The 24,660-nt window shown below is 36.9% G+C and overlaps 1 protein-coding gene across 1 annotated transcript; it reads right to left on the reverse strand.

The window, feature by feature from the left end:
* Positions 1 to 12,549: 12,549 nt before the first annotated feature.
* On the reverse strand, positions 12,550 to 14,635 carry LOC135652862 (probable jasmonic acid carboxyl methyltransferase 2). Its single transcript, XM_065174167.1, has 4 exons — positions 14,443 to 14,635; positions 13,912 to 14,316; positions 13,279 to 13,554; positions 12,550 to 13,055 (listed from the first exon to the last, which is right to left on the reverse strand). The coding sequence occupies exons 1-4, from the start codon at positions 14,515 to 14,517 to the stop codon at positions 12,648 to 12,650; spliced, it is 1,164 nt and encodes a 387-aa protein (XP_065030239.1). The 5' UTR covers positions 14,518 to 14,635; the 3' UTR covers positions 12,550 to 12,647.
* Positions 14,636 to 24,660: the final 10,025 nt, after the last annotated feature.

Consider the following 24,660-nt stretch of genomic DNA (forward strand, 5'->3'; position numbering starts at 1 on the left):
CTTTACGCCTTTATACCCTTCATAATCAACTTTCCTCTCCTCAGGAGGAATTAATCCATTCCCACAACAAATTAATCGAGGTGGAAAATATTTTAATTAGTATATGAAGTCATTTATGTCATGTCTACACCTAATTATCCGCCATCGGAAATACCCTTTCCCTCCAACGTTCACATATTTACGGCTGCACATATGATGATGCAATTAAATATCTCCTTATTGATTTTACTTAATAGCATTGACTTTCGAATGCAATGGTTGCTTGGAGGAACTTAGTTTATGCCTTTGTTGATTCTTTCTCAAGCATGAAGAGGAAAAGCTAAACAGAAAGTAAAACATGATTCAAGAATATTAAATCGTAGCTTCTTTGGAGTCCCAAAAAGATTTATTGAAAAAAACAAAAAAAAAAAATCTTGACAATCTACATCATGTTTTTAATAATTTAAAGAATCAGGCTTTGAGAATACATTCAAGAACAGAGTGAATGCTGATAGAAATATCGATCCATTAGGAAGCAGCATATGCTGCTGTCGTTTCATGGGATCCTCCTGCTCACCACCCTGTCCGGTAACGTCTTCCATGGATGGATCTAAGAACAGAAACGATCAACATGCAGAGAGAGAGAGAGAGGAGTCAGAGCAGGAAAACCCTTCCGAAGGAACCACAAAGCTGGAGAGCTCACCGGAAGCGCATTTACCAGTTCGACAACCTACCGATCCCTATCCTGCTATAACATCATACGAAGAAGAGAGAATAGATGCTCCGCATCTGTCTCATCCTCTTCTACCTTCTCTCTTATCCGAAAAGCATTGCATGCAGCACTTTTGGAACATATCCGATCACGATCGCATCACCGTGGAGTGCAGTTCTAATATTACCGGGGAACTGAATGCAGAAAAGGGCGGATCGCAGAGAGCATTTTGCTAACGCGGCTTCCAACTCGGATTCTAAGCATTTTCTGGAGAATAAGCAGCACAAGCAAATTGCAAGATATTTATTTCACGACTTTGGACTACTAAATGTTGTGGACAAACTTATACCTGAAAACATAATTTGTTGATGTTAGTGTCAAAATTAACTCGATCCACGTCACAGAGTCAAACCAACTTGATTCAGTTCCTAAAAGTTGTATATGTCGAGTTATGAAATTAGGTTAAACTTTGATAAGAGATTGATTTAAGTGTGCTCGTGAGATTAGAAAGTTGTTAATTTAGTTAAGATCCTTTCTCGTACACAGTTCGAATTGGATTTGACCTTCCACTCTTCTTGAGTTCGAAGCAGCAAGTAGACGTGCCCCTCTCTTTCCACTCTTCTTGTGCTCCTCTGCTCTTCTAACCATTCTTCTAACCATTCTTTTCATTCCTCTTTACAAGGAGTCCTTTCTTATACACAATTATGATACCTAACTTGAAGGCTAATGTGATAATTTAATTGGTTTATATGATGTTACGAGTTTATTTAGATAATTTATAGTGTTCTCAAAAAGACTTATAATGTTTTAATTATAGTAGCAAAAAATAATGTAACACGCCTTTGTCCCTATTTAGATGTTGCTATTCCTAATTTGGTATATCAATTGGTTAAGTATTTTCTAATAGCCTTCAAATATTTTTGTTACGACTTAGGTTAGAAGGTTCGGCTATGTATGCTACTGGAGCACTTTTTTACTATTGCGTCATTATTTTTTTCGTCAATAATTAGTTTTGATACTCCAGTCCAATAATTCTTCTTCTAATTATTAGTCAATAATTAGGTTCGGAGATGCATACTACTGAATAATGACACGTGTGACTTGATATGTAATATTTTTATTTATTATTATTATTTGATGTTTTATCACTTTATATTGTTACTTAATTGAATACATTGTGATGTCTATGAATCTATGTAATGGGAATCGCATCGTGATAAGATCACGATAATAATACCGATTTGCCTTTAAATACAAAACCTAAATAATATCAATCATAGGTTACTCGAGAAGTATATCGAGATAGCCGAATAAATTGGTATGCTATATACCCGTCCATATGATGGATGTAGCTGGTCTCATAGCTGCTTGTGTGGGGACGGATATAGTACAAGTACTCATTGGAGAATGAGTTCACTAATGATTCGCTTACGGAATATTAGATGGTTAATGATGCCTTATTGTCGGACAGTAATTCCGTAGTCATAGTGGTGTATCTGGTCCTTAGACTTGAGACACCAAGAATACCTTGTATGATGTTCCAGATTTAGCACAGCCGATCATCTTGAGTGATAGCTAACCTTATGAGAACTATTGAGTGTCGATAGAGAATCATTCACTCTCAATGTCATGAGAGGAATATCTCATATATTATTGCTCTAACAAATCTCTGGGTAGGGTCATTTGGATTCAGAGAGAAATAGTTCTCTAGGAGAATCCAATTAGAGCGAGACTCGAGCAGAAACCGTATGGGTCTGACAGCACCATACCCAGTATATGGTCTGTGAGATATTAGATAAATGAGGGACTATAGGTATATGATAACTGAGGATAAACAGGTCCAATGGATTTGATTCCCTTGTATCGTTTAGGGAATGCAGCGTAGTAGCCTAGTACATCCACAATCAATGAGTCGAGTGAATTATTAAGATAATAATTATTGAGTCAGAAGGAGTTCTGACAGGTATGACTCATGGCCAGCTCGATATTGGGCCTAGAGGGTCACACATATATGGTAGGTGTTATGATGAGTAGATATTCGGATATGAGATATCCGTCCGAGCTCCTATCTTATTGGAAATCTAATAAGCCTCTGGATTATTGGATCATATGGATGAGATCCAATAAGAGCCAATGAGAAATTATTGGATAGAGATCCACTAATCTAAGAGACTTGGGCAATTGGATGGAGATTCAATATCCAATAGGGCAGGATCCATTAGGGTTAATTTGACAAAGGATCTCTATAAATAGGAGGGAACCAATTATTCATGAGTTAGAACCTCTTTGGGTTACCATCTTCTATTCTTCTCCCCTTCTCCTCCTTAGATAGCAGGCTTGGAGTTTTGAGGAGCATTATCGCAGCCTTACCATATGGATCACCACTAGAGAGGAGGGCGCTTGACTTCCTTCATCTTCTCCTACAGATCTGCAAGGATTCAGGGATATACGATCTCCCTAGGTAACAGAATATTAAATATACATAGTTTTAAGTTTCGTGGATTTTACGCACTAATCTTCACATGACTACAAACACATCTTTAAAAAATTTAGGATTTTATTTTATGATATTCCGCTGCGCATTTGATGTCGCCCCCTAGATTTCCCTATAGGGGTATCAAAGCTAGGTTGTTCATGTGAAAGATTAGTTTTAAATTGCGTGTTATGTTTTGGAGAAGCTTTTTACATCAAAATCGTTGATGCAAAAGAAAGCAAGGGCAACAATTGTTGTTGCCCTCGCATATAGTATCCTGCTACCATCGGTGTGCGTGCAACGTCGATCGCAAGTAGGCAACACAGTGCCGATGCACGCGTAGGTGCTACACTTGCAGCAGCCGATCGACAGGGGTTGGCAGCCCATGGGTGCCCCATCCACGGGCGCTACCTGCGAGCACAACATATGCAAGGGCAGCACAGCCCATGAGTGACCCGCCTATAAGGGCGGTGCTCGCCGGCGGGTGAGCTGTCTGCAAGGGCGGGGCCCTGCAGGGGGCAACAGTTGCCCTTAAGGGGTTGTGCCACCCGGCACAGCACCCGCAAACGAGCTGCCTATAGCGGTGCTCGCAAGTGAACCGCCAGGGCAAAGGGAGTGCCCCCACCCCCACTCCTGCAACGATTGCCGCCGGTAGGGTAGCGACGGTTGTAGCATAGCAAAGGAGATGGGGAGGGTTTGGTGTTTTTGGCAAAAGATAGTTTTTCCCCTCAGAATTTCAGAAATTGTGAATTCTATTTTTTTGTCCAAATTTTTGAAATACCCCTCAGAATTTAAAAAATTCCCTACATGTCCCTAATTTTAGAAAATAATAATTAATTAAAAAGTTTAATATTATTATTATTATTATTATTATTATTATTATTATTATTATTATCTAGTAGTCCTAAATGATGATGTGTATATGTGATGTATGATATGTGAACAGATGATCATGGACCATGTGATGTATGTGTACTTGTGAGTATTATTATTAGAGCCTACGAGCCTCTATTTTATTTCTCGTTTATTGTCGGGCCTACGTGTCTATGATTAAGTTGTAATTGCATGAGGAGGCATAGCGAGAGCATAAAAGCAATAGCGGGACCCACGATGCCGAGATGGATGATCGTGATGCATGGAGATGCGTCGAGATACCGACGAAACCGACGAGGATAAGATAAATGATCACAGTGCATTAAGATGCACTGCTGCAAACATAGATCTGGATGTGAGTGATTAGGCCCATTGGCTCGGGCCTGGTTACATTAGGTTGTGGTCCATGATCATCTGGTGTGATTACTCATATGATGTGTAAATGCTTATACATCTACTAGATATGTATATATATTTGTATACGATGTAAATATATATTAAATATGTATATGTGTGACATATCATATTAGGAGACCGAATCAAAATTCTCTCTCTCGATAATATTAAGTCAGTAAACGTAAGACAATTAGATTGACCCATGTGACCTTCCATCATTATAGGTAGGGACCGATTCTCGATATAGGTTGAGTTGGTCGAGTCCCTCAAGGCTCACCTATATCGTGATTCGCTATCTTGCCTACGACATAGAGATGTCACAAGTGACATGAGGACATTGTATGCTTGGTTTAGTTCCTCGAGGGCATATCATCGAATCAGACTCATCTTATAACGATGGTGCTGACTTAACTGAACACCATGGTTGGTCGAGTCCCTCGAGACCATGGTGATTCAGAGGTCGAACATGATAGGAATCAAAAGTAGTTATGATCGTCAAAAGTTGCCTACCTTTTGGGCTTAGTATGATTGGTCCAGTCCCTCGAGGTTATACAAAGAAGATAATTGGATCTCGATCCCTACTAGAAGTCTGCCGGAGACTTCTGTTTCACGTTTTGAGAGTGTAGCGTGACTTGTTAGTAAAATAGTGAGAGTATATTAAGTTAGAAGTCCATATCTTATTTGTTTATTTTTTTTATAAAATCTGCATGTTATTTATTTCTACTGCATATTTATTTTCAGAAAAATATCACTTTCAAATCCCTTACGTGGCATACTTGATGTCAACCGCCTTAGTCATCCGAATTATATAGATTAGCTTTGCAACTTAAGAATTGTTCTCACGGTAGAGAAAATCGCGTACGTCCTTGATACAATGATGCCTACGCCCGAGAAGGGGCAAGCGAGGATGAGATCACTCGCTACGTGAAGTACATAGATGACTCCACTCTTGCTCAGTATTACATGTTGGGTTCTATGACTCCCGAGTTACAGAAACAACATGAAAAGATGGATGTCAGATCTTCTATATGTCCGCAAACTATTTAAGGAATAGGGAAGGGCTCAATGATATAAGATATCCAAAAGTATTTTCTGTGCTAAGATGACTAAGGGTACATCAGTTTAGAACCATATCATAAAAATGATTGAGTGAATAGAGAAACTCACAGGTCTAGAAATGGTCCTAGAGGATAACCTGTGTGTGGATCTTATGCTTTAGTCCCTACCAGATTCATTTTCATAATTTATTATGAATTTTAAAATGAATAAGCTTGAGGTGACTCTCCCTGAGCTTCTCAATATGTTAAGGGACGCAGAGAACACTATCAAGAAAGAGAAGCCAGTTCTCTATACTGGTGAGACCAGAAAGAAAAGAAAAATAGAAAAGTCCCTTAAGAAGGGTAAGGGCAAGGGTAGACCGGGTAAACCAAAGGTTACTAAGAAAGACCCAACAAAGGACAAAGGCCAATGCTTCCACTACGGTAAAGATGGACACTGAAAGAGGAACTAAAAAGAGTATCTTACAGAGAGGGTGAAATAAAACTTTGGAAAAGCTTTAGGTACATTCATGATCAGTCTCCATTTGTCAAACTCTTATGATAACATAGGTATTGGATACCGGTAGTGCTTATCATATTTACAATTTGTTGTAGATTTTGGCAAGACCTAGAAAATTAGCGAGAGGCAAGATGAACCTCAAGATGGGCAAAGAAGCAAAAGTTGTTGCAGTAGTTATTGGCGAGGTCGACCTACATCTACCTGGTGGAGCTATTATTATATTGGATGCATGATATTTTGTTCCTTCTATTATCTAAATTATTATTTCTATTTGATGCTTGATAGTCAGTGGATATAAATTAGTTTTTGAAAAAAATGGTTGTTCAATATTATTAGATGATGAGATCATCACGAGAGAAATATTACATAATGGTTTGTTTACGCTAGACACTACTCCACATATTATGAATGTAATTGTGTCTAAGAGAAAACGATATGAGGTGAATAGTGCATACTCGTGGCATTGTAGGCTAGGTCACATCCATGAGAGAAGGTTTCAAAAGTTGCTAAAGGAAGAATATCTAGATTCATTCGACTATGAGTCATATGCAACTTGCGAGCCTTGCTTTCATATAAAACTAACAAACTCTCCTTTTAGTGGAACTAGAGAGAGAGCCGTGGAACTCATACATAGTGATGTATAAGGGCCCATGTCAACTCATGTTATAGGTAGTTACTCCTATTTTATTACTTTTACTGATGATTTCTCAAGGTATGGACTTGTGTACTTGATGAAGTACAAGTCCGAGGCCTTTGAGAAATTTAGAGAGTATAAGAATAAAGTGAAAAACTAGACTGGAAAGAGTATCAAGACTCTTCGATCAGATCAAGAAGGTGAGTATTTGAGTTCAGAGTTCGCTCAATTTCTCAAGGACTATGGGATTTTGTCCCAATGGACACCTCCTTATACACCTTAGCTCAATGGTGTATATGAAAGGAGGAATCATACATTGTTAGACATGGTGTGATCCATGATAAGTTTCGTTAACATACCCATCTCATTCTGGGGATACGCCATAGAGACTATAGCGTACCTTCTGAATAGAGTTCCAACTAAGTCGATAGTGTTTACACCATATGAGATGTGGAAAGGCAAAAAGCCCGACCTTAAGGTTGTTAAGATTTGGGGCTACTCTGTCCACGTTAAAAAACATAACCCCGATAAGTTTGAATCAAGGACGGAGTAGTGCAAGTTCATAAGATACCTAAGGAAACTTGTGGGTATTATTTCTATCATCTCGAGGACCAAAAGGTTTTTATAGCCAAGAGAGCGGTGTTCCTTGAGAAGGAACACATTCTTGGTGGAGACAATGGGAGCATGATAGAGTTGAGTGAGGTTGGAGAACCTAGCTTAAGCACTACTTCACAGCCCGAGGGATTTTAGATACCTAGCACACAAGATCCGATTTTACGTATGTCCGGTAAAGTATCTCATCCTCCTAAGAGATATATGAGACATATTAAAAGAGAGAATATTGAGGGCATTGATCCTTAGACCTACGAGGAGGTTATTACGAGTATAGACTCCGGGAAGTGGCAAAAAGTCATAAATCCTAAGATGGATTCCATGTACTCCAATAAAGTTTGGAACCTAGTTGATGCACCCGAGGATATTGTACCCATCGGTTGCAAGTGGATCTTCAAGAAGAAGATTAGAGTAGATGAAAAGGTAGAGACCTATAAAGCAAGGCTAGTGCCTAAGAGGTATTGTCAAAGGAAATATGTTGACTATGACGAAACCTTCTCACCCATAGTCACCCATAGTCATGCTAAAATCCATCCAAATTCTATTGACTATTGCAGCATACTATGATTATGAGATCTGACAAATGGATGTGAAAAATCATATTCCTCAATGGCAACCTCGAGGAGGAGGTGTATATGATACAACTTGAGGGATTCGTGTCCAAGGACTACCCAAATGAGGTGTGTAGGTTGCTTAAGTCTATTTATGGACTAAAGCAAGCTTCCCGAATTGGAACATAAGATTTGATGAGGTAATCAAATATTATGACTTCCTTAATAACGAAGATGAGCCTTGTGTGTACAAGAAGGTAAGTATGAGCGCTATCACCTTCTTGGTGTTATATGTGGATGACATCCTAATTATTGTGAATGATGTAAGAATGTTATCCACAATAAAGACTTGGTTATTTAGACACTTCTCTACGAAGGACTTAGGGGAAGCATCTTATATCTTAGGGATTCAGATCTATAGAGATAGATCTAAGAGGATACTTGGCTTGTTTCAATCCAGGTATATAAACACCATTGTCAAAAGGTGTCATGAAAAATTTTAAGGGAGGTCTCATAGATATGGGATATCGCTTTCTAGGAGTATATCCCTAAAGACTCATGAAGAAAGGGCGAACATGGATAGGATACCCTATGCCTCAGCGATAGGGTCTATAATGTATGTCATGCTATGTATCAAGCATGATATAGCGCATGCTCTGAATGTCGCAAGCAGGTATCAAGCGGATCCAAGCTTGAAGCACTGGAAAGTAGTAAAGTGTATCCTTAAATACTTGAAAAGGACTAAAGATTTTTTACTAGTATATGGAGGTAGTAGCCTTAGGGTTGAAGGCTACACGGACTCGAGTTTTCAGTCCGATGTCGATGATAGCAAGTTGAATTCGGGATATGTGTACACCCTGAATAGAGGAGCAGTGTGCTGGAAGAGTTCTAACAATATACTACTATTGACTCGACCACAGAGGTGGAGTACATTGCTACAGTAGAGACAGCAAAAGAGGAAGTATAGATAAAGAAGTTCATCACAGATCTAGGAGTCGTGCCGAGCAAGGAGGAGTCGATTCCCTTATATTGTGACAACAATGAGACGATTGCTCAAATGAGGGAACTTGAGTTTCATCAAAAGTGTTCTAAGAAGGTTCCAGCTTATTAAAGAGATCATGGCTCGATAGATATAGCAGTGGAAAGAGTTTCATCTGAAGATAATATCATAGATCCACTGACAAAGTCATTGTCTCAGATTGTCTTTGAGCATCACATGGGTCTGATGGAGATTAGACACATAGGTGATTGCTTTAGGTAAAGTAGGAGATTGTTAGTCATAGGTGTCCTGCAAGTCAATCACGTGAGTGATGACATATGTGACTTGATACACAGTCTTTTTGCTTATTATTACTTGATGTTTTATCACTTTATATTGCCTATTGCTTGAATATATTATGATGTCCATGGATCTGTGTAATGAGAATCCGATCGTAATGAGATCACAATAATAAGATCGATTAGCCTTTAAATACAGGTCTTAAATCATCCCGGTCATAGCTTACTCAAGAGGGATATCGAGATAACCGAACAGACTAATGTGCTTATATACTCATCTATATGATGGATGCAGCTGGTCTCATAGCTGCTCGTGTGGGGATACTAGGATACAATATAGATGCTCATTGGAGAATAAGTTCACTAATTGATTCGCTGACCAGATGGTTGATGATGCCTTATTATTAGATAGCGATTCCGTAGTCCCAATGGTGTATTTGATCCTTAGACTTGAGACACCAAAGATGTCTTGTATGAGTACTTCATTCTTTGATTCCAGACTTATAGGTCTAGAGGTTCCGGATTTAGCACAACCGATCATCGGGAGTGGTAGCCAATCTTACAAGGACTATTGAGTATCGATAGAGGATCATCTACTCTTGATGTCATGAGAAAAATATCTCATGTGTTCTTGCTCAGACAAATCCCTAGCTTGGGTCATTCAGATTGAGAGAGAAAGAATTCTCCGAGAGAATCCGATTAGAGTGAGACTCGACCACAAATCGTATGGGTCTGACAGCACCATCCTTGGTATATAGTCTTTGGGATATTAGATGGATTAGAGAGTATAGGTATATGGTAATTGAGGATAAACGAGTCTAATGGATTGGATTCTCCTGTATCGTTTAAGGACTATAACGTAGTGGCATAGTATGTCCATAGCCGATGAGTCGAGTGAATTATTAAGATAATAATTTATTGAGCCAGAATGAGTTCTGATAGGTATGAATCATGACCAACTCAATATTAGGCCTAGAGGGTCACACACATATAGTAGGCATTGCGTAGAGGTTTAAATAGAGATATCCGCCGAAATCCCTATCTTATTGGATATCCAATAAATCTCTGAATTATTGGATCCTATTGATGAAATCTAATAAGAGCAAATGAGAGATTATTAGATAGAAATTCACTAATTTAAGAGGCTTGGGTAGTTGGATGGAGATCCAATACCCAATAGGGTAGGATTAATTAGAGTTAAGTGGATAGAGAACCTCTATAAATAAGAGGAAACTAATAGTTCATGGGCTAGGCTAGAGCATCTTTGGGTTACCATTTCTTATTCTCCTCCCCTTCTCCTCTTCAGATAGCAGGCTGAAGTTTTGAGGAGCATCATCACAGCTTTGCTATATGGATCACTGCTAGAGATGATGACGCTTGACTTCCTTCATCATCTCTTATAGATCTGTAAAGATTCAGGATATACGATCTTCCTAAGTAACACAATCTTTAATATACACAATTTTAAGTTTTACGGATTTTACGTACCAACCTTCGCATGACAACAAACACATCTTTGGAAAATTTAAAAATTTTGTTTTATGTTCTTCCACTGCACATGTGATGTCACCCCTTAGATTTTCCTACATATACCGCTTATTCTATTTAGGGAAAGGATTTGATGATCTTCATCTTTTCTTCAAGTTGATTTACAATTTGTGGGAGGCTCCATAGATTCGCCAAAAGATGAGAGAACTAGAAAGAGGAAAATAAATCTAAATTATCTTGCGAAGAAAAAGAATACCAAAACATGCAACTATGGGAGGACTTCGTTAGCGACAAGCTCGGACTTCTTGTGCCCAAGTTGGGACTTTTGCAACTTGATGTTGCCTCCCTCTTTCTTTTCTCCTAGCACCGACTATCTTTAGACTATCGCTCGCTCTTTCTATGCTCTTTCGTTTATATTTTGTGTGGCTGCCAACAACCCCTTTATTTATAGTTATAGTGGGGAAACTTTCAGATTCATTTACACGACACGACTCCTAAGTACACTTGAACGACTCCTAGACTCCTAATTAAAGATGAACTCGGTAGCTTCAATCCGAGACGAAGCTAGCTGTTCTTGAACAGTTTCCATGAAGCACATTTGTTAGTAGAATATTCCTACATAAATATGATGTACTATCCTTATCGCTGATCCACTAGCATTAGCAATAAAACGTTGTATAAATCCATGATGTGTTTGTCTAATATTATATATACATTTTGCCCACATCTCGAGTTCAACCAATATGATCACGAGCATGAAGCTTCTGATGATATAGCAAATGAACAAATCAAGCCAGAGCAATGCGTCCGAATGCTTCAACATCTAAAAGACATCAGTTTGCTCCAAGTGAAATATAGCGTCAGTTCTAAAAGCAATACAAGGTGTGATATAGGCAAAAAAGCGCAATGAAAGACAAAAGATTCGATTCCCTCGAAAGTTTGATGTGCTTTTGCTATAATTTGAAGCTTAATAATTTTATTTTAAGTTGAATACATTACCTTTTTTATGGAAGAATTTATGATTAAATTATCGTAAGTAGAAATTGTGATTGAAAATTAAGAAAAAAAAGTAATATTTTTTTTTTCATTTTCTTTCGTCTGTTATAGCTTTTAGCATTATTAAGTAAATCGAATCCTGACTAAAGAATTAAACACATTGCATATGAATTATCTTTGCACTGTTAACTGATTCCAAGTCGTTGCCTTTTGCCCCCAAAAAGACAAAGAGCAGAGCTTGAGATTTCTAGTTACCATATGGCCATCGAGCCTACACTTTTATTCGCATAAAAAGAAAAAGTAAAAGAATCGACAAGAGGTCTTTCAAGCAAAACAATACTATCTAAAGGTTAAACTCCATCTACTTAAGGTTATAATATATTATCCTTAAGCATCAGTCAGTCAATATTCCTGAGCCAATATCGATAGTAATAAGCACAAGCCTTGTTTTGTTCTTGAGCCTACGTTTTCTTAATGTTGCTTCGATTGATTGTTCTTCTCCAGGTTTTTGCTCTGATGTTGGATGGCAATCGCGTCTACCCTATTTTGACAGGGTCTCCAGGATTGATCTTTCTACTCCTTCCTATGATGATCACTAGTTTTGAAGATGTGATACCCATAGCATTCATTCATCGCTCCATGTAAATTTTCATATCATTTTTTGTAATCGAGCTCTTTTAAGTTTCCTTCACGAACGGTGGCTTCTCGGTTTATCTTACGTGAAGGGATGGAGTTGATAGGATCCCATAAACGCAGTGTGAAAGAGGGTCCCATAAACAGTGCTCAGTCGTGAGTTGGGGACATGTGAGTGGACGTCCACATTGCAGCGTGACAGAGGACGGGTCTTGAAATCGATTGATTGGACGACTGTCCTAACAAGACCTGTGACGCTGAGCTTTTTCTTTCCTACGCAATGACTTGCAAGTCGGTGCCGTCCGGGCAGAACGACAAGCAATGTCTTGTGAGATTTCCATGTGCTTTGTTACAGGTGACGCAAACCGAACCAAACTTCTTCCTCGTTTCACATTACCAAGGTTTGTACAATCTAAATGTGGCAGATAAGTAATGGAACTTGAGAACCTTCTTGGTGATGATAACTCAAAATACAGAAGCTCGTAATATGTTCTCCTCCTCCAACTTTCTTGTCAGGGCGATCACTATGTTGGTCACCTGAGGTTTGTTTCTGGAGTAGTAGCCCTCCAACAAGCTAGTGTACCTCGAGAACAGCTCTTCCATTATGCCTTCTCCGAAGTGGCTCTCCAGCATGGACTCCAGCACGGCTCTGACCCCCTTGGCCATGCGTTTTGCATGAGTGATCTCGCCGAGCGCGGCCGCCTCCTGCTTAGTCTGTCGGCTGCCGTGGGCTGCATCCCAACTCGCTTCGAAGAGATCCAGTGTTCTGATGGAGAATGACCCTTCTCTTTCGATCTCTTGTTTAACCTCCTCCAAAGAGGGTGAGAAGTAGGGGGCGTTGAAGGAATCCACCTTCTCCTCTTCGATGATTCCCTGGGAAAAGCACTGCATCCGGTCAGCGGACCAAGAGGGGAACAAAAGGAAGAAGAAAAAGTAGAGAGAAAACAGTCATCGTAAAAGGTAATGGTTGGCAACACCTCTCGTGAAGATGTGCAGGTGGGGCGTGGCGAAGATTAACCGATGGTGAGAAATTTTGGAGGTTACTGAAGCTTAACTGGTAAAGAGAAGATAGATAGGAAAGCAACAAGATAAGTACCTGTGAGGCCATGTCCATGAGAGCCTCTCCTAGTAGTTCCCACATGTAGCTGTACTCTGGCCACGATGGCTCGGACCCTCTCGTCCTGCCCATCAATGTTAACACCATGTGGCCTCCTGCAACTATTTCTTTGGCGCGGCACTTGAGAAACAATGAGAAGTCCTTCCGAAACTGCATCAGGTATGCTTCTGCAACGCAATTAGGGCTGGTCTTGGAAAGGTAGATCTTTCCTTTGTTCATCGGTGCATTAGATTTATCTTGAAGCTCGAGAGGAACCTGAAACGGAGCAGCATGACGATTACTATATTGTTCCGTGCATGAGGAGAGGAAGATATATGACGGTGGCTTTGTTTACTTGCAAATGAACGTCTTTTTGGGGATATGACCCATCTTTCTCAAGGGGAGAACGCACCACTCGAGATCTAAAACAAGTTAAACTGTTGGATTGTACGATCTGATGACTGTCGTGTATACTTTGCTTCATGTTCCAAGTAAGGCCTAACTACAGTCTCCTGACTCGTCGACCTTATCCGAGACACCGCATCATCAACCTCATGCAGTCTACTAGTGTGCATAGCTTGGATTATGCATGCATGTGATCGTGTGCAAACTGTGTGTCAAGAAGCAAACTACCTGAGAGAGCCAATGAAGGCTCGACGAGGAGTGGACAAAGTGCAAGGTCCTGCTCGGGAACAGGCGCCCGTAAAACGACCCAGGTACTCCTGACACGAAGAACTGCCCGCACCCGGAACTCTCCATCCTCCTCCTCTGCTGGTAGAACTCGGGCAGCGACCTAAAGATGGTGTTGAAGTCGTTCGCAGGCAGGTCGTTGAGGAGCAAGTGGAACTCCGGGGGCGAGCGTCGGAGCTGAAGGCACCTTTGCTCGACCGCCTCCATCATGTCGAAGGCAGAGAACAGCGCGTTCGGCCCCGATGAGCAGCCTAGTTCCGCGATGATCATGTTCTCAGGGAAGAAGGTGGAGTAGAACTCCACGACCGCGTCCACTCGAACGGCCTTCGTCGACGACACTATCACGCTCTGCAAAGAGAATTCAGGTTTCGTTGGGTCAAAACAACGTCTCTCTACATCTTCTCCTCGGCTGAAACGGGTACGTAGAAGACGATGAATCGATGAGAAGGACGGAAAGGAACAAGAAAGACGTACTTGTATGGTGCAGTTCCTGGCATAGCTCAAGTCACCGGATCCGCCATTCATGCAGAAGGCCTTTTGAAGCTCCATGACAAGCGATCAACTTGCTCTCGGGCTGTCTCTGCTATGTTTTGTTGGGTGAACGACTGCCGGCGGCTACACATATATACGAACACAAACAGCACCTCCCTCGCTCTCCCCCGCCCCTCCCTCCTCCATTTGGGTGAGATCCATTTGCAGCACTTGTTCATTTTTGCACGAGAAACCGATGACGAAGTCTGGTGATGTGACGTCCACCAACATTGTCCCGTCCACCACTGTGTTACATAAAGCGGCAATTTAGCATTTTTTTTTTCCTTCCCTTTTTTGCTCCATGAGCGGATGCGTTCGACGTTACAAGTCATCGCGCAACTTGCTGGTCCACTCGTTTGGATTCGACGATAAGGGAATCATTTGATTGCATAAGTATCAGGTTTCAGAAATCTGTTCTCTACAGTGAGACAAGAGAGAGAGAGAGAGAGTGCATTGAACATGTGGCTTTTTACTTTTTGCGCCAACCAACAGGAGATGGGATTTTGTCTTGTGGATATAAGTAAATTACGTAACACGATTTCACTGAAAACAAGTTTCTCTTATCCTATTATTACATCAACTATTTCAGGCTTTCGAGTGACAAGAGCTCCGATAAAGGCTGGCATGGGTATCTCGATCACATTTACGTGATGTAGTTGGACGAGTTAGAGCGTGAAAAGCACCGTAGAAAGAGCTCTTCTGCAGTGTCTCTTTCATAAGAAATACGAACCAGAACCACTCTGCCGACCCATGAACGAGATGGTGAGATGAAGGCAAGGGTGGTTTGTCCGCCTCGGTGATTGCCGACACACAGGAACGAAATGGACCGTTCGTTTATCGATGGGGTCATGGGATGTCCCAACTTGCAACCCGCCAACATCGATTTTCACGTTAATTCAGTGATGGAATGATGATGTTGCGACAACCATAATCGAGTTATCTGTAAATGGGCACAAGAATTCTGAGCATAACTTGTCAGCATCAGTTCCAAGTTCCTGTGGCCGGCACATCTGGAAAGTATCATGACTGATGTGATTCCTTGTTCGACGGCAACCTGGCATGGCGAAAAGCTTGATCGTATCGAGCCATCAGTTAATTTATTTTTTTGGGTGTAGAAATCACAAAAGGATTACGCCCATCCATCAGATGACGGCGGCCCTGCTTGATTACTTGGTACTGGTCCAGCTTGTTTCGTGAATCACGTGCTGCCAATGCTAGCTGGTTCCAACTACCTCTTTTATTGCTGAAGACCCACACCAACGTGCATTCCAACGTCATGCCCACATCGTTTCCCAAGGACAGGATATGGGGGCACACGCGACCAGGAACCAACCACTTAGTGGACTCTGCGACACCCAACGTTTTATTTCGGGAACTCCTTAATATATAAATATATATATATATATATATATATATATATATATATATATATATATATATATATATATATATATATATATATATAATGATTTGAATAGCGAGAATTTGGTCGTATATTCAATGCAGATTAGTCGTCACAAGTGTTGCGAGCATAGATTTCGAGTGGCCCGCAAGACAATGGAAGCCATGTTGTTTCTCTTTCTTACGAGAATTTTTCGAGGACGGCACTCCAATATGTCTGCATCCAACTAGAAATATTATCACAGTCAACTCGGCTAAATATAGAGGACGCAAAGCACTAAATGTGCATTATCATCACATTTTAAATGGAAGAAGCGAAGTTCATGTGAACCATCATCCCCCGCAGTCTCCCGCCCGTACACGGCAATCAGTACACGCCAAAATCCAATCATTTGTTTTGCTTATTTGTGAGAGTAGCTGCAGTTAATATTCGATTTATTTTATTGGATTCACTCGTACTATTATTTCTAAATCTTGATTTATGGATCATTTGAGTCGAACTGGTTCATGCTAATATATATAATTTAATATTAATTCAACTTATAACTCTGATTAAATTCTTTCCCTTTTTTAGACGTGATGATAATTAAAAAATGAGTCAAAGTTTAATCATATCGAGCTTAGTAATTATGTAAAAAATTCAATATACATCTCTGATTTTTTAGGTCATATATATATATATATATATATATATATATATATATATATATATATATATATATATATATATATATATATAATTTTATCAACAAGAATGTTCATTGGGAACTGTGTTAATTCAGAAATAGCACTCTGAACGAATAATTAATAGGTTAATTACATATTATCTTTTGTAATTAATTATTTTTAATATTTATATTTTAAAAATTATATTAAGATCCTTATATTTATTAAAATATAATATTTAATTATATTTTTTCTTATATCATCGATTTTATTGATGAAAATATCATAGGATTTACTATTGAATCCTCTATCTTACTTTGATTTATCATTGATTATATATGATATTTTTGTTAACAAAATCAACGGGGTAAGAAGTATAAGTAACTTAAAATAATGTTAGGATCGAAATACTAAGAATAATTAATTAGAAAAGGTAATATATAATTAATCAACAGTTTATTATATTATTAGATAATATTTAAAGAAAAGATAGATAATATTTAAGGAAAACACTATTGATCAGTGCATATATTTGAAGTGCATATATCTGAAGGTAAGTTGGAGTAAGTTTATTATATTAGTCTTATATGTGGATGATATTTTACTTGCTAGTAGTGATCTTGGTTTATTGCACGAAACTAAGATATTTCTCAACAAGAACTTTAGATATTTCTCAACAAGAACTTTAAGATGTTTAATATGAATGAGACAATCTATGCTATCGGCATTGAGATATTCAAGAATAGATCTCAAGGATTATTAGGATTGTCTCAGAAAGGATATATTAATCATATATTGGAGAAATTTAATATGTAGCTATGCTCAGCTAATGATATACCTATTACTAGAGGTGAAAAATTCAGGCAAAATTGATGCCAAAAAATGACTTAGAAAGAATCAAATGAAGAATATTCCTTATGGTGTGCAGTTGGAAGTCTATTATGTACTCGAATATATACAAGACCAGATATTAGTTTTGTAGTTACAATGCTGGTAAGATACCAAAGCAACCCAGGAATAAATCATTGGAAAGCTAAAAAAAAAGTAATGAGATATCTACAGGAGACAAAAGATTATATACTCATATATAAGAGATCAAATCAACTTTAGAATATTTAGATGTTAATTTTGTAAATTGCCTCAACAGTAGCAAGTTCACTTCAGGATTTATATTCATGTTAGCTGGTGGAGCAATTTCTTAGAAAAGGGCAAAGCAATTGTTATTGCATCATTAATAATGGAATCTGAATTTGTGACATGCTTTGATGCTACAAATCAAGCTTTATGACTATAAAATTTCATCTCAAGACTTAATCAATTCAATTGCTAGGTAGTTGAAGATATTTTGTGATAACACCACAGTAGTTTTCTTCTCTAAGAATAACAAGTACTCTACTAGTTCCAATCACATCAAGATAAAGTACTTGGTGGTTAGAGAAAGAGTCCAAAAACAATAAGTCTCAATTGAGAATCTGAGCACCACTATGATGATTACTAATCCATTGACAAAAGATTTACAGTGTAAAATATTTAAAGAACATGTTCTTAGAATGAGACTTGTGAGCAAGTCATAAAAGATATGGTGATGTATGTTTATATGAATGTTATTATTGATATTTTTTTTGCTTAATTAAAGTTATTTATTTTTGCTATCCTATTTATATTTATATTTATGCACGTAATAGTTGAATGTAATAACAGGATTACCTTAATAACATAAATTACAAGGGCTACTATGGACTATATTAGGAAAGACTAACAATGTTGTGGTACACAAAAGGGAGTATGATATTGATGATATACAATCGCTATAACTTGCATTGATAGTTGGACTTAATATTGTATTATTATGTTTATTGGACTATTAGCTTGTTTTAAAATTCATGACCATGTATAAAATGCTTTTCAAAATTCTTTAGAATCCAATTAAGTAAAATTATTTTTAAATAAATTTTATCTAATTTATTTTAATTTTAAATATCTTTTTATATCTTATCAATTAATGAGTCAGGAGAATATTAGATTTTATAGCCTTTTATAATTGGATAGGATATATATCATACAACTAATTGGATTATGATGACATATATTGACCAATAGAAAAGAAGTCCACTCAAAGTAAGATTCCTTAGGAGATGTCCTTGATGAGAGGAACTCTCCTAATTAATTATCCTGGACCCTTTGCTCTCGCTTATAAATAGACAAGACCTCTATGGACTAAAAAGAAGAAAAAAAGAAGAGACGTTATGTATCTTATGAAATGATAGGAAAAGAAGAGAATGATCTAGTTCCTTTTTACAGATTGACAACAATCTTCGATCTAAAGATGATGCCCTTACAGATCAAAACAAATATCTCTTTTTTAAATGACATCAAAAGGTACGCATCGGAAAACTAGATCTAATTATATTTGATTTTAATCCTAGCATAAAAGATTATTTTTATATTTAATATAACATATTATAGATTTTATGCTAACAACACATGATCATATTTGAACAAAGCAAATCTGATTGACTGACTGTTATGGCATATGCCTTAGTTTAATTTGCTTTCTTATCTCCTTGACATTTTGTAGGAGTATTCCGACAGCGACGATGACATAAAGATGGTCCATCAACACGAGTCACATGTGTGGGTGAACAGGGATTTCGTTAGTGGCTGAATGGCGGTAGCCGGCTTCGTGTTTCTCGATGATCATGCTTGTCACAATGTGTTCCACGGTGTTCATTCTGAGGTGAGCACCTTTTGCCCGTCGGGTGCGATGATGACGCTAGTCCAATACTTTTCTTTCTGCTCTTAATGTAAAATAATATTATCTTTTAATAAGCTAATATTATCCATTGATCAATAGTGTTTTCCTTAAATTTGAAGGAAATAATGGTATTATAAAACTTTATATACCATTGTCTAGAAGCTTGTTTAAGGCCATAAATGGATTTCTTAAGTTTATAAGCCCAACTTTCTTTTTTCCTTTCCTATGAATCCTTCAAGTTGTTCTATATAGATTTCCTCATTCAGATCTTCATTCAGAAATGATGTTTTCACATCATCTGATGTAACTCAAGATCATAATGAGTTACTAATACTATGATGATTCTCAATAAGTCTTTTCTAGAAACTAGAGTAAATGTCTCGTTATAGTCAATGCATTCTTTCTGAGAAAATCCTTTGACCACAAGTTTGGCTTTATATCGTTTGATATTACTCGTTGAGTCATATTTTGTCTTAAAGACCCATTTATAATCGACTATTTATAATTATTGGGCAATTCAATGAGTTCCTAGATACCATTCTGGACCATTGATTTTAACTCTTCTTTCATTGCATCATACCATTTTTCAAAAACGTTACTTTCTATGGCTTATTGAAATGACAAGGTGTCTCTTTTTATTCCTATATCATAATATGATTCTTGTATATATATCACATAATCATCTGAAATGACATGTTTCCTTTTCCTTTGAGATCTTCTTAAAGTTGCTAATTGTAATTGTTCTACAAGATCATCAGCGACGACATCAACATCATGTAAGAGTTCTTTGATATTATTCTGTTGTTCACCCTCGTCAATGCTCTTATTGATTTGAGGAACAATAATTTCTCAAATAGGGGATGATATGGGAGAATTAACCTAAATCTCCTTAATATCAAAATTGATCCATCGAGATTTTTCCCTCCCATTTATTTTATCATTTTCTAGGAATCTTGCATTACCAGATTTTACAATCCTCGTACTATGATTAGAGCAATAAAATCTGTATCCCTTGGATTTTTCTAGAACTAATAAAATATTTAAAAATAATTCTTGAATCTAGTTTCTTTTCATGTGGATTAAATACTCTTATCTTTTCATGAGCTTCCTACTAGTCCATAACTCAAATGGAATTGATGGAAGTAACTTACTAGGAACTGTTTGGATTAAGAGTGGCATTAAGAAGTGGGGCGAATTAATACAGCAGAAAATTTTCCCGATTTCAAAAGTCTTTGTTTTGATTAAAACCGATTCCGACGAAAATCATTTCAATTCAATCCGTTTCAGAGAGAAATTGAATTTTAAAGCTTTCGTAAAAGTACAAAGAGAAGATTAATGAGGTTTGTAGTAATATAAATTGCACAAATGAAAAGCAAACCAGAATTTAGAGTGGTTCGGTTAATGTGACCTACATCCACTTTCAGATTCCTCCTCCGTCGAGGTCACCAACGTCCACTAAAGGCCTTTCTTCAATAGATGAAGACCAAACACCTCTTTACAATGCTTTCTCTTTTTTTTGGGTTTTGGAGATAACCCATACAAGCCTCATTCATCTTTCTTGGATGTTTACGAAGCTAAGAGAGAGAGGGGAGGACTCTTTCTAACTTTTACAACACTTAACACCCCAGAGATTCAAGAGTATGCTAAAACTTTCGTGCCCTTTCATACAAAAAAGGGTGAGGTTTTCATAGGCCCCAATGACTTTATAATTGGAGTTAAAAAGTGTCACATCATTGGATTTCGGGGTACTAGCGGTACCACCGCTGTTATTGAGCGGCCCTACCGCCTTTGGTCTGACACTGGACGGTACCACCACTGGTAGCATTAATTATCGATGGCACCATCGCCTAAACAACCCCGGACACTATCTTCCAAGCGGTGCCATCGTTGGCCAAGATTTTAGGTGTTGAATGAGTTGCTCAATTTAGCCTAATTCAACCCTGTTAAGGGCCCAATTGGCTCATAATTAAGTTAGTGGGATTATCTCTCAATCCTAACTTAATTTACGATCTAACTACGATAATTAAGACATAATTATAGCATTTCTTATTCTAGTGCGTCAATTGCTCTTCCGACGAGCTTCTAGTGAATTTCCGACGAACATCCGATAAACTCTCGATAATGTTCTGGCGGACTCCCGGCAAGCTCCTAGACTTTACGACAATCTTCTTGGCGAGTTCCGATGAGCTTCTTTGGAAAACTCCTCGACTTCTCGGTTGGTTCCGGTAGAACTTCCGACGAATGCTTTATGTTTGCTTTATGTCTCTGACACAACATCTGCTTTATGTCTTACTGTTATCGTAGTTAATCCTGTACACTTTTATCAATATATAGATTAGATCAAATAATTTATAATTGACTTTATCATCAAAATCCGAGATTCAATAATTTCTCCCTTTTTGATGATGACAATCAATTGATGACGGAGTTAACCTTAACTCCCCCTATGTATATATCATACTTGAGAAAAGACATTCTTGAATTCAAGGCCTTTGAATTTAAGAAACAAAATGATAAGATAAGTTCATTAAACTTATCAACATACACATCATGATTCCTATCATGATCTAACATTCTCAAAATACGATGCCAAGTATTTATTAAAATGATGTCAAGACATCGATTTTTAAGTATGATATTTCAAATATGAAAGATGACAAAGATATCAATTCATCATTTTATGGCAAGATATCAATTGTAAAATAGCAAGTTAAGTTCTAGATATCTTATCATAATGAAATAAATTTATCAAGCAAACATTTCAAGTATATATGATGAAATACATTGCATACATTTGTCATTAATTTACCACATTTTGGTATTATTTCTCCCCCTTTGTCATCAACAAAAAAGAGAATAATTCAACAATGCAAGTATGGTAAAAAAAAAATTTAAGTAAGTTTCACACTCAAAAGTTCTCATCATTAAATATTACAACATTAAAGCGATAGATTCCATCAACTTCTCCCCCTTTATCATCACAATTTTGCATGAAGAAGAGGAAAGAAGGTAAGGAGGGAATCCATTAAGAACTAAATTTGTGAAATAATTTGAATCAAGTAAAAAATGATAAATAAGTTTTTGTTAAAACATGCTTTCATTTTGACAAAGAGAAGAGATTCATGAAAAGGATCAAGATCTCCATATTAAATCAAATATCCAATCTTGCAAATAATTATCACACACGAAAATTCATCTTTCAAGGATTAAGATATCCATTAGAATTCATAAAATTTAATTTTCATGAGAAGAATAAGGAAGAATTCATGGTAGATAAGCATCACAAATGAGACATCATAAATCATAATTTTTTTTTAAAAAAATCATTAAGTGATGAAGCAAGGATATGAAGTAAATTTGATATCAAGGAAGATAAAAATGAAATAAATTTATAAAAGCTCCATTCATGAAATACATTAAGAAAAAGATAGTCCGGAAAAGATATACATTAAATTCATGCATTCGGACAAATTAATATTTCTAATTCTCTTCTAATAAAATTAAATTGTTCTTAACTTAAAGGCTTTATAAAAATATCGACTAATTAATGTTTCATATCAATAAACTCTAAGATTACATCATGATTATTAACATAATATCATATAAATTGATGCCTAATATCAATATGTTTAGTTCTAGAGTGTTGAATGAGATTTTTTGTTAAACATATTGCACTTGTGTTATCACATTTTATGAGAATATTTTTAAAATAAATTTTATAATCCTCTAAAGTGTTTTTCATCAACACAACTTGTGCACAACATGCAATAGTTGCAATGTACTCAACTTCGGTTATAGATAGTGCAATCGAGTTTTATTTATTGGAAAACCAAGAAATAAGTGCATGTCCTAAAAATTGACATGTTTCAGATGTGCTTTTTCTATATAATCTACATCTAGCAAAATCCGCATCAGCATAAGCAATTAGTTTAAAGTTCTCGGATTTTGGATATTATAATCCTAGTTTAGTGGTACCTTTAAGATATCTAAGAATTCTCTTAACTGCTTTAAGATGAGATATCTTAGGATTAGATTGAAACATAACATAAAGTCCTACACTAAACATGATATCCGGTCTAGTTGCGGTGAGGTATAATAAACTTTCTATCATACCCCTACTTTTTAATTAAAGCTTTCTCCACTTTTATCAATGTCTAACTTATTGGAGGTACTCATAGGAGTATTGATAGCCTTTGAGCTATCAATATTAAACCTTTTTTTAGTAAATCTAACGCATATTTTGTTTGACCAAAAAAATACTATTACTTAGTTGTTTGATTTGTAAGTTTAATAAGAAAGTTAATTCCCTATCAAACTCATTTCAAATTCAAGACACATACTTTTAGCAAATGATTCACATAGAGATTTATTCGTGAAACCGAAAATAATATCATCAACATAAATTTGAACAATAAGAAAATTATTTTCAAAATTTTTAATAAATAATGTAGTATCGACCTTATCTTTAGAGAAATTATTTTCAATAAGAAATGAGTTAAGTCTCTCGTACCAAGCCCTTGGGGCTTATTTCAATCCACAAAGAGTTTTAGTCAATTTAAACACATGATTAAAGACATTTTCATTCACAAATCTAGGAGGTTGTTCAACATAAACTTCTTCGGAAATAAAGTCATTAAGAAAATCACTTTTAACATCCATTTGAAATAACTTAAAATTATTACTACTAGCATAGGCAATAAACATCCTTATGACTTCTAATCGTGCCACAGGAGCGAAGGTTTCTTTATAATCGATACATTCTTCTTGGTTGAAACCCTTGGCCACTAATCTAGCATTGTTTCGAACTACGATACCAAATTTATCTTGCTTGTTCCTAAAGACCCATTTAGTACCAATAACTAATTTGGCCTATGAACAAGCTTCTACACCTCATTTCTCTCAAATTGATTCAACTCTTCTTGCATTGCGATAACCCATGAATCATCTTTCAAGGCATCGTCAATGCATTTAGGTTCAATTTGGGAGAAAAAAGTGGCACTAGCATAAAAATTCTTAAGAGAAGAATGAGTTTGAATCCCTTTTGATGTGTTTCCTATGATTAGCTCCTTAGGATGAGCATCTATATACTTCTATTCCTTAGGTAAGAATGTTTCGGAAAAAAATACATCTAAGTTGCTAGATGAAGAAGGGGTTTTATTTAAATTCAAAACATCAAAATTAACATCATCATCAAAATCATTTTTCTTGACTTCGGAAACTTCATTGAAATAATATGAATATACTTTTCTATAATTAAAGTTATTTTGTTAAAGATACGAAATACTTTAGAAATAGAAGAATAGCCAAGAAAAATCCCTTCATCGAATTTTGCATCAAAT

Source organism: Musa acuminata, chromosome BXJ3-11 (assembly GCF_036884655.1).
Source record: "Musa acuminata AAA Group cultivar baxijiao chromosome BXJ3-11, Cavendish_Baxijiao_AAA, whole genome shotgun sequence".
NCBI classification, from domain to species: domain Eukaryota; kingdom Viridiplantae; phylum Streptophyta; class Magnoliopsida; order Zingiberales; family Musaceae; genus Musa; species Musa acuminata.

Coding starts and splice junctions, on each gene's coding strand:
- LOC135652862 (XM_065174167.1), bottom strand. CDS start 14,517: ATGGAGCTTCAAAAGGCCTTCTGCATGAATGGCGGATCCGGTGACTTG. Junction 13,555..13,911: donor GCCTTCATTGGCTCTCTCAG/GTAGTTTGCTTC, acceptor GCTCCGTTTCAG/GTTCCTCTCGAGCTTCAAGA. Junction 13,056..13,278: donor TCATGGACATGGCCTCACAG/GTACTTATCTTG, acceptor TGCTTTTCCCAG/GGAATCATCGAAGAGGAGAA.